At 49.7% G+C, this 11562-nt stretch overlaps 1 protein-coding gene across 1 annotated transcript in view; it reads left to right on the forward strand.

Annotated features, from left to right (window-relative positions):
* The window catches only part of LOC118220768 (Na(+)/H(+) exchange regulatory cofactor NHE-RF2), a 41737-nt gene that overhangs the window by 14418 nt on the left and 15757 nt on the right, over positions 1-11562 (forward strand). Inside the window, exon 3 of the mRNA XM_035404959.1 lies at positions 10799-10978. Within this exon, the coding sequence (XP_035260850.1) occupies positions 10799-10978 (180 nt within the window). The remainder of the gene's footprint in view (positions 1-10798; positions 10979-11562) is intronic.

Consider the following 11562-nt stretch of genomic DNA (forward strand, 5'->3'; position numbering starts at 1 on the left):
GTTTTCTGATGGGAAAAAAATATTGCCGTATATTTCTTGCCCTCACTCTCGTTCCCAGTGGCAGAGCTGCAGGCTTGGATGGAGTTAGAAGCCACCAGGATAGCCGGTGTACAGCTAGCCAACTAGTTGGCTTTAGAAAGCCATAGGCCTGGAACGGTGTGATTGACAAGTACAAAACATATTCAATTTTCATAATTTCACTTGATCGTTAATTTGTCCGTCCCCCAAGGGCTTGGCACTGTATCTGGTTCTTCATCTGTACTTTAAATTAGTGCAGAAGTCATACACGTCCTGAGGTTCTCAGTCCCTCTGCTCCAACTTGCAACGGTTGCTGTGAGACTGTGAGAAAATCGAGACTGATTTGGCCTGCGGTGACTGCTCAACAAACAACACTGATAAACAAAGTTGAGGGGCTCGTTGTTCTGGAAAGTAAGAGAATATAAAGGCAGTAAAGTATACCTCTGATTACTCTGAGGCTGGATGTTACTGTTCCCGGGAACTTTTCCCTGGGAACCCCTCTGCCTGCTGGTATTCCTCAGTTAACCGGAGCTTCTGTTTTCCACTAGGAATTTCCGCTGTCCACCAGTGGTGAAACGGGGGGTGGGGGAATTTTAATGTTCCTTTTTGCCATTTTGTTAATGCTTAAAGCCGTTCAAGTGTTCGTCTTGACTCTTAAGAGTTTAAAAATTCCATGAATTTCCATAATGCCAATATTTTAATGTAATTTCCATAATTACCAATATTTTAAGACAGCAGGCTTACACTGTAATGGACTAGACTCAGTATTTGAGTTACAACACACTGTCTTTGTGGCAGTTTCTTAGCAAGACTTTGCCCTTCCCTGAAAATGACTTTTTTAACACACTTAACCTCAAATTCTTCTGTCACTGGTGTAAAGAATCCTATGTAGAATTGAGAGCTGAATACGAAAGACTGCTAAGCATTAAGAGGACCAACTGTGCGTTGGGTACCTATTGTAATACAGATGGACAGGACCTCTTGCTGGTCAGGTATCTATGGTAATGGTAGTGACTCTTGTGGGTCGGAACTGTATGGTAATGCAGATGGACAGAACCTTTAGTGGGTCACTTAGAACTCCATGATAATGACAGGGCCTCTATTGGGTCGGAACTCTGTGGTAGTCACAGTGACTCTAGCGGGTCAGAACTCTATGGTGGTCACAGGGCCACTTGTGGGTAAGGCCTGCATTGCAGCACGCGAGCGCTGGTCCTCCAGGCCTACTGGCGCCGCGGCCCCATTACGAGCAGCAGCGCCTTTCCTGGACGGCGCATTGAGAACAGGGAGTGACCCTCTTTCCTGCCTCACAGTGTGTTCCCATAGCAGCACATACAGTGCACTCCCGCACGCCTGGAAATCAGTCTTTAATCTGTCCCCTCCGTCAGCACACGCTCAGGACGCTTATCTCCAGCCGATACGCTCTGTGACTGCTGCACCTGTGAGCGAGCGCAGCCATGCTGACGGACCCCAAGCTTCAGGTAAGGGGATTTTCAGGGTGGTAGGGGCTGGGTTGTTCTTGGCAGACAGACACCCTTTCTGTTTTCTCACTTTGAGATTTTAAGGAGGGGGTTGGCGGCAGTATATGTGCGGAGGTTCTGTATTAACATTACAGCGCACAGCGAAACCATCAATGTTAATTTACCTCTTAACAGAGTTCATACGGATCAAAGAGTGATCACATGTACTCAGAGTAAAACCTTCTGTATCTGGGTGGATTTAGCACGGAACATTTTACTGGGTACAGTCGAAGCCTGACAGCACCCTGTTTTTTTTCTTTTTTTTAAAGACAGCTAGAAGAAGACCTTATTAGTGATTTTGGTGGTTCTGTGGTGGTTTGGCAGTGGATGCTGTGGTAACACAAGCCAGAGGATCAGCGCTGACCTTGGCGGTGTTGAGGCTTTGTCCGAGCTGTTCGACACGGCTTGGTCTTGGCCAGTTTAGAGCCGCTCTGTGTTTTTTTTTTCTTTCTCGTACGTCTTGCCCGACCGGGCGACTCCGGCTTCGGGACGCTGTCGCCGAAAGTCCACGACCTAGAAATGGATGAGCTAGCTTTATCGCCCTTGCCCTGGCTTTCCTTGCGATCGCCATTAACGGGTTTCATTCGCGCTAGCTGCTGGATAGCGAGGTTCAGCCTGTGGCCCCCGAAATGAACAGCGTTGAGCCGGGTTTAGATGTGCTGCTCATATTGGAAGGGTCTGAGGGACCCGTAGCTGGTCCAGCAGAATGAGACTTTCGGGTAATTCAATTTCGTTGACGTATTACAAGTGAATCGGATGACTAAAACGTGTTGCTGTGAAAGTATTTCCAAAAACATGATTTATTTTTTATTGAATTCCCCTCGCAATGTAGGTTTCAGTAGAATATGCAGCATAGTGGAATATGTGGTTCCTGTGATTTAGACCAGAGACCCATGTGCCCTACAGGGGGACTGAAATGAATTTGGGTAATAGCTCAGCAGGACTGGTTATGTCTTTGTCTTCACTTCTGAGCCTGTGGTGAAACACAGGAGCGTGTGTGCTTTTCTGTGTATGGAATGTACATTATGTGTGTGACATGAGACGGTGACAGCTATGTGTATGTGTGAGTGTGCACTTGCGTGCACGTACAATTTGGTCCACAAGTATTTGGACAGTGACTCAATTTTTGTTGTTCTGTCTTGGTGCTCCCAGACATTGGAGTTGAAGTGAAACAATTAAATTTATACTTAAAAAAAAATAATTTTATGTGCTGGAGTACAGAGCCAAAATGACAAAAAAAACTGCATTGCTGTTTGAGTACTTACCGCCTGCGCTGTGCGTGCGGGTGCGTACCCGTGTTGCGTCTGTCGCGGCGCGTGGTAGCGTGTGAACCTGTGGCCGGCGCGCTGACAAGGCCGCCCCCAAATGACTTCATCCCGTTTCCTTTTCCACGCGAACGTTGCGGCCTGCCGTCGGAGCGAGGCACGTTAGCGGGCGTCGGCTTTGCCTCGGTCGGGGCAGCACTCTCTCTCTGGAAACTGCAAATTGGGAAAATTTTTTGCTCAGTTTTGGAGGAACACTGAGAGCGGCGTGAAGCCCTGGAGCCTGCGGGCCGGGGCGGGGGGGTGGGGGGGGGGGTTTGGAAATATGAGCGTGCTGACTCAGCCCAAAGGGCTTTGGCGTCTAGTGAGCTCATTCCTTCCCCTCTGGTTCTGTCCGCGTTGTCACAGAGGCCCCAATATCCAGTGTTTCTGTTCAGCCCGGACGTGCTTACTAGCACTGCCCCTATGCAGGGGCAGCAGTGGAGTTTAATGGTTAAGGAGCTGGCCTTGCAACCTGAAGGCTGCAGGTACAATTCCCAGGTAGGACTGCAATTGTAGCCGTGTGCCTTCAGGGTATTTGACCTACATTGCTTCAGTATATACCCAGCTGTATAAATAGATACTACAGTATGTAAAGAATTCAAAAAGCTGTGTAAGTCACTCTGGGTAAGAACATCTGCTAAATGGCTGTAATGTAACAGTATTTATTCACATTTTTAAAGGTTAGGTGCTTCCAGTCTCACTGCATTCGTTTTTGCATAAATTTTATCTATCTTGTCATAGACGTGGGGCAGCATATGGACCGAAATCCCTTGAATGCGCATTGTATTCAGGCATGAATTATTTCTATCACAATATGCTGTTAATGTTTTGTGTTCTTGCTCATAATCTCTGCGGTGCATTACCAGCTGAAGGCTTAAAGCTGTTTATATGCTGCCTGCTCGTATGTTTTTAGACGCTGTGCTTTCCCTTCTTGTTTAAACAGAGCAAACTGATGACAATTTAAGCGCCTTCAAACAGCTTCAAAATGGGAGATTTTTTTTTTAAAGAGAGCAAACAGCCTGCCCTTCTTTTGTACTGTTTGCACCTCCCCTGAACCCCTGCCCACACAGACATGAACAGACGGCGCCTCGCTTCTCGCCAAGATACCAAATCATTTTGTTTTTTATTTTCTTTTGTTTTTGCAGAAAGCATTTTCGAACGAGGCGCCAAGAACTAAAGAGAGTTTTGCAGAGCTGAAACGATTTTAAATAAGATGGGTAGACTACCATCGCAAACAGGGCAATAATGAAAGGGCCCTGTTTTGACTCGACGCCTGTTGTTCTCATTAGCAAGGCCATTAATGCAGTATTTCTTTTTTAAATACATAATTCCGTTCCCTTTTTATTTAAAGGCGTGCAGACGGGGGTTTGATTCCCCACTGTGGCCCTGTCCGTACAGTGACCTCGTTTCTGTTTTTGCCCCTCTGTCTGAGTGACGGGAAACAGGCGTAAGGGGGGCAAGCCTTCCCCTCTTCCAGACCGTGCTGGGGCAGAGGGGCGGGGAGGAAACACGGCCGCTGCGAGTGCACAAGCTGCGGCCGAATGAGGAAAGAGGTCCGTCGTGTTTAAGACGGACCGGCCCTCTGTCGCCCTCCATCACCGCAGAGCGCACGTCTGGAGTGCGGCTCGAGGGGCTCAGAGCCATAATGGCCGCCGTGATTAAATAAACGCTCCCCGTGCGTCCCGCTGCCGTAGTCTCGGGCCAGGGCCTGCTACCGCCCCTGGGAGGGAGATTGGGGGGGGGTTTAGGGTCTGCTGGGTGCTCCGCACCTGATGCCCTCTCTGTTCTCCACATCCCTCCGTCCCCTTTTCATGCCTTCCTCATCTTTCACTGCATTCACCCCTTCGTCCTTCTCGCTCGTTCCACTGAAAACACTCTCAAAATGTATTCAGTTGTATTTTATACGTTGAACTGAAATATACTGTGAAGACAAAGCTTCGGTGTGTGGCCAAATATACGACTTATCGCCGCTTTCAAACACAGCAGTGTATTTAAAACAAAAAGCTCTGCTGCTCTGAAATATATTTATCAGTATATTTTGTTCTTGCAATAGATAGCAGTAAAGCAAGCATATAAAAAACATATAAATTTATAGTCTCTAACCACACCATTTTGCTTCTGATTTTGCTCTCTCGCTTTGGAATAAAACAGTTTTTATTCACATGACACAAGTGCTTACAAAAGACACTGTATAGCATCTCTCTCTCTCCGTCTCTCTCTCTATCTCTCTCTCTCTCTCTCTCCTTCCCTCCCTCTTTGCCTCCTTCTGTAAGTCGCTGGGCTCAAGCTCAGGCACACGCTGCGCTGAAAGATAACCAGCGGGAGGCATGGAGCCCCCTCAGGTTCTTAAATTGGGAGCAGATTAATTCAAGTGGAAAGCCTGTTAAGCATTTTTGAAAAATGAGTAATGGAAAATGAGCGAACAGGGTGTGGGTCACGTTTTCGTGTCCTTGCGTACACTCACATAAATGAAGGTACACAAGGGTACAAATTCTGTACAAGTACAAAACTACCTCTAAAGGTACTAGTGACAAGCGATTGTACCTTTCTAGGTACTGAATGGTACCTTTTTTTCTGGTGAAGGTACAGTTCTGTACCTTCAAGGGGTACTGCCACAGTGACAAGCGATTGTACCTTTCTAGGTCCTGAATGGTACCGTTTTTTCTGGGAGCGTACGGTGGAACGGCACACGCGACCCTCGCTGGTCCACGCTCTCTCCCCTGTGGACCCGGCTAACCCGGTTGCGAAATCGGTTCAGTCCGTTGTTTCGGTGTCCCGTGCCCCGTGTCCCGTGCGTTCCAGGAGCCAGACGAATTGAAGGAATGAATATGAATCATCTCCGAATGATATTCCGACAGGTTTTACTGTTTGTGTTCTCAGTCTTCAGGCTTTGTTTCTGGCAGGAAGGACAACATTCCAAAGGAGCCTGTGTTACTTTCAGTCAACCGCCGAGGGTTGAGCAATCCTCCTTTCATTCTGCTGACTTCAGTTTTATTTTTTTAGCTTAAAGCAGGGTGGGTTAATAGGTCTAATCCAGGTGTGCAGCTGAAGGGACAGTATCAGGTGTAGGTACAGGTCAGATTAGCAGGTGACAGTATCAGGTGTAGGTACAGGTCAGATTAGCAGGTGACAGTAACAGATGTAGGTACAGGTTAAATTAGCAGGTGACAGTAACAGGTGTAGGTACAGGTTACTTTAGCAGGTGACAGTATCAGGTGTAGGTACAGGTTAGATTAGCAGGTGACAGTAACAGGTGTAGGTACAGGTTACTTTAGCAGGTGACAGTAACAGGTGTAGGTACAGGTTACTTTAGCAGGTGGCAGTAGCAGGTGTAGGTACAGGTTAGATTAGCAGTGACAGTAACAGGTGTAGGTACAGGTTAGATTAGTAGGTGACAGTAACAGGTGTAGGTACAGGTTACTTTAGCAGGTGGCAGTAGCAGGTGTAGGTACAGGTTAGATTAGCAGGTGACAGTATCAGGTGTCAATTAAAAATAGGTAAGTAAATAAGCTGTTTCATGTATTGTCGTGGAATGCTCTTAAAGGAAGTGAGTTAGAAAGGCAATGTACTGTAGAACTCACTGTAGTCACATGACCCAGGGGCAGGACAGAGATTGGGGGGAATCTTGGCTGTGAAGCGGTTAAAGATCGGTCATAAGGCAGCTGTCCCAGCAGCCAGTGTGAATAATTCAACAGCACTGATCTCATTTCAATTGGCCTGGGGGCTACGGCCAATCCCTCGCATGTACACACGCACACACACACACACACACACACACACACACACACACACACACACACGCACACACACACACACACGCACACACACACACATACACGCACACACACACATACACACACACATACACATTTTCATGCATACACACACATATAAACACAAACAGATATCCACCCATGCATATGCACATACCCTTACACACACAAAAACAAATACATGCACAGGCATGTTCACACACACATGCACACTCACACACACTCATATATACGCATGCAGGCACCACAAAGGCTGACTGTAGTATCAAATTAAAAGACTGCATTCATGGGTTAATGTAGAGACTGAGTGTGTGCAGGCGGGGCGGGGGCGGTGGGGGGGGGGGGGGGTGGGGGATTAGTGGGTGGGAGAATAACTATGACCACACAGCAGGGGTTACTGTGGAGTATGAGGGCTTTAGGCTTGGGGGGGGGGGGGGGGGGGTCATCAGTTTATTTTATTTTATTTGCCCTTTATTTAACCTAAAAATAAAACCTTGTTGAGATTAAAAATATATATATTGAGTGGCCTGGCCAGGACATACAGCGCCACATATGGCATGGTTTGCAGACAGATGCTATGAATCAAATTACAGAAAATTAAAATAAAATATTACCTTGTGCTGTGCAATTTCCAATTTTAAAACATTTTAAACCAGGAAAAATCTAAATCACAGTATGTAAAATATATACAGTATGTTAAACAGTCTCTACTGCTCAAGAGGAGGGAGGCAGGTTCTCCCTCCTCCATTAAAGGATCATTATGCCCCCCCGGCCGGTCACGGCGTCCTTATGGCCTCCTCACCATCTCCTCTGACTTCCTCTGCCCTCATCACCGCCTCCTCTGGCCTCCTCACCACCTCCTCTGGCCTCCTCTGCCCTCATCACTGCCTCCTCTGGCCTCATCACCACCTCCTCTGGCCTCCTCTGGCCTCCTCACCACCTCCTCTGGCCTCCTCTGGCCTCCTCACCGCCTCCTCTGGCCTCCTCTGGCCTCATCACCGCCTCCTCTGGCCTCCTCTGGCCTCCTCTGGCCTCCTGGAATACAGCAGATTAGGAGCAGTGATTCAGAAGCTCTGGTCAGAGGCGTGTGTAGCCTTTCTAAATAAATTTTAAAAACACCTTTTCTCAGAGCCACTTTGGGCCACGTCTGCAGCCTTTTACTCTAAACCACTCATCTCACTCATCGGTCGAGACACTAAGAGAGAGAGAGGGAGAGGGAGAGAGAGAGAGAGAGAGGGAGGGAGAGGGAGAGAGAGAGGGAGAGAGAGGTGAAATGCTTTAGAATTTTGTTGTGAGAATGAGAGATGAGAGATGAAAGGCGCTATATAAATGCACTCCGTTTGATCCTGCATTAGCAGAAGAGGAGGTCTTCCCGATCCTCTTGTTACCTGTGTTTGCTGTAGGTGGGCGACACTCCTGCATCAATTCAGCTCAGTAGCAAGGGAGACACACTGATATGTAAGACAATGTATCAGGCCCTATATCATTATTATTATTACTACTATTATTCAGACGGGAGGGAGATCGAAACTGAATGATAGTGTTTCGTCTGAACGTGTCTGATCATCAGCAAGGCCCACTGCTTTGCAATCATTGAGGCAGTGCAGAGAGTGTTAGCGGGCGATATGACCAGTCTGAGCGGAGTCTGGTAATGGAGCCAGGGCTGGGGACCTGGAATACTCCGGAGGGGGCGGGGTGACTTTCCGATGGTGTTTACTTCGTGCTTGGTGGTGCAGAGGAAGCACCTGCAACTCTCATTTTGCACACTGAAGGTTCGAGGATCAGCAGAAACAGGAGCAGCCTGCCAGGACTTGTGTCCCAGTGCCAAATCCAGATCTGAATGAGGGCCGAATTGGGCCAAATTGGGCCAAACGGGGCTGAAACAGGCCATATCGGGCTGAACCAGGCCGACCTAGTCTGAACCGGACCAAACCAGGCCGCACCCCCTTAGCCTCACCTCCTTAGCTGCACTCATGCGCACACGCCTCACGGCCGCCCTCTTTGGCCTTATTGCAGCCGTCAGTCTCACCGCTCGCTCGACATCCCTCATAGGGCAGCTCCGACCCATTGACACCTTAATGGGGGGGGGGGGGGGGTGAGGTTTTGGCGGGGCCGGGGGGGTGAGGGCTGTGGTTGTGTGGGACCTGCCTCGTCTCGGAAGCACAGCTGCCCTCGGGCTGGTCCCAGAGCAGCGGGGCAGGTCACTGTGCCTCTCGGGCCTGTGGTGTTACAGGCTGAGCTCCGTGACTTACTCTTCCGTGACCCAGACCCCACGGGCCAGGCCTGCGGCCTGCGGACTGCGGACGGGCCGCTCAGGAGCGCGTCGCAGCCGGCAGCCTGCGTTCGGCGCGTTCGGCGCTCCCCCCCCCCGTCCCGCCTCTCTCCCCATCGTCCGTCGGAGGCTGTCGCAGAGGACAGAGTGCTGTGCGATTCCAGAGTATCGCACCTTCGCTGACCTCATTCTGAAGTGCGAAAATTAAATTACCCGTCTTCCATCCCCCGCGGTGATCGGAGCTGTGATTTTCCCACCTTGCCTCTCTCTCTGTCCGTCTCTTTCTTTCCCTCTCTTTCTGTCCGCTACCTGTCCATTCTGTCCTGTCTTTCTTACCTCTCCTTCTCTCTCACTGTTTTCTCTTTCTCAGCTTTCTCTCTCTATATATCTATTGTCTGTGTTCTTTAGAAAACGTCCCACAAAAGCTGGGATGTTTCTAAAGGTTCCCACATATCTCTGCTGTCTTTTAAAAAAGAGGAGAAGTAGAATGAGCATAAAGGGATCCGCCATAAAAGGAATGTCATCCTTTGACCCCAAAAAGCTTTACTAAAAACCTCACCCTGTGTGTGGTAAGGAGATACACAAGGTAATACACAAAGGCATTTAGTACTAATGCAGTCGTCAATTACAGTCAGAGGATAGTCAAGTCAGTTTTTCTGCTTCAGCTGTACCTGCTTTTTTATGTAGCTCAGTTTTCAGCCTATGCTCGACGGCAAACGCAGCTGCGAAGTGAGACTCTCTGTACAAAACAGGGTTGATGTTTTTCCGATTTCCGGTCCCGGAAGATTATTCCAGTGTTCTGGGACAGGGGTCAGGGACGGTCCTGTGTGTCGGTGGCGGTAAAGGTCCCGGCTGCGTGGGAGCGGGGTGCGGAGGGACCCGCTCGCGGTCGCTCGTCCGCGCGGTCGCAGGACCCCGCTATTTTTAGCCGGAGCGCGGGGTGCGGCCCTCTCTCAGGCGGGCGGTAATAATAGAAGCCGCGCGTTTATTGTTTGAAGAAGGATGTTAAATCATGTTGATGAAACACCCCCACCCTGTCTCCCTCCGCCCCACCCCGCTCAGTTCCACACGGTTTTTTCAGGAAAGCCCCCCCCCCCCCCCCCCCACCCCCCAGGAGCTGAGAATGTTCTGGCCCTGCCGGGGTCGGGCCCATTTCCTGTTTGGTTGTGGGAGCGGCTGATTGGGGACGTGCGGCAGAGTCAGCGGTCGCTGAGTTGAAAGGTCGCGGTCCTGGGCGGAGGTCGGTCGCGCGCCCCCCTCTGCGCCCCTCCGCAAGATGTTTTAGGCAGATAGCCGGCAGAGCAGCCGTCCTCGTTTGTCTTTCCGGCTCGTCAGACTGGCGTGACGTTTGCACCTCGTCGTTTACGCGAAACGCGTCCTGTTGGCCTGTATTTTAACCGCACAGCAGTTAAACACTCATTCAAGTGTTTGCGCTGTGCGGCGTCATCGCGGCCAGTCATACGCCCACGTCCTCTCGCCAGTGACGCTTAGGGTTCTTCTGTGGCTCGAAGGATTGCTCTGGAAGTTTACATTGCGTTCAGCAAACAAATAGACATAGCCGCCAATGCACGCATTGACATGTAAAATGTGTAATGAACCTGCGTGGCAGACCCATAGTTCTGTCCTCAGGCTCCCCATTGAGTCTGATTCTTCCTAGGGTCTCTTCCTGCCTGTCCCACTCAGCCTTGCTCTTGTGGTGGGGTCTAGGCCAAGGGTCCACTATCAAGCATATTTGTGACAAACGTTTGTAAAGTGCACCATACAAATAAACTTGATTTGATTTCATAAGAATGCTTTATTTTCCTAGCGCTGTTTGAGCCAGTTCTGGTGTCAGTGGAGCCAATGGATGAGTGGAGAGAGAAGGGATGTTTTGATTGGGTATTGATCCGTTTGCCTTCTGTCTGTCTGTCACAGGAGAGCCCCGCCCCCGGGAGGGAGCTCCACCCCCGGCTGTGCCACCTGCTGAAGGCGGAGATGGGCTTCGGGTTCAACCTGCACAGCGAGAAGTCCAGACCGGGCCAGTACATCCGCTCTGTGGACCCCGGCTCACCGGCCGAGGGGGCGGGGCTAAAGCCCAAAGACAGACTCATCGAGGTGGGGAGCTCTCTGTTGTATTTATCCTTACATTTTTTGAAATTGCATTTAACAAGGACAGGCAGCGTCATGAGTGCTAACCCTAACCCTAAGCAAAGGAGAATCTTCAGCCTGCAAAGCGTGAGGGAGTGAGTGAGTTAGAGAGTAAGTGCGTGAGTGAGTGCGTTAGTGAGTGAGTGAGTGAGTTAGAGAGTGAGTGCGTGAGTGAGTGCGTTAGAGAGTGAGTGCATGAGTGAGTGAGTGAGTGCGTTAGTGAGTGAGTGAGTGAGTGAGTTAGAGAGTGAGTGCGTGAGTGAGTGAAGTGAGTTAGAGAGTAAGTGTGTGAGTGAGTGCGTTAGAGAGTGAGTGCATGAGTGAGTGAGTGAGTGAGTGAGTGAGTGCCTGAGTGAGTGAGTGAGTGAGTGAGTGAGTGCCTGAGTGAGTGAGTGAGTGAGTGAGTGAGCGAGCGAGCAAGCAGGCAGGTCTATGAGGTGCTTCACTTCTAAAAAGCATTTAACTTGCACAGAACCTCAACTCTTGAATCTCAACCCAGAATTGGGTCCTTGGCAATTATTTAACCTGCCCACACATTTACTAGAGCTGAG

Source organism: Anguilla anguilla, chromosome 2 (assembly GCF_013347855.1).
Source record: "Anguilla anguilla isolate fAngAng1 chromosome 2, fAngAng1.pri, whole genome shotgun sequence".
In the NCBI taxonomy this organism is placed as follows: domain Eukaryota; kingdom Metazoa; phylum Chordata; class Actinopteri; order Anguilliformes; family Anguillidae; genus Anguilla; species Anguilla anguilla.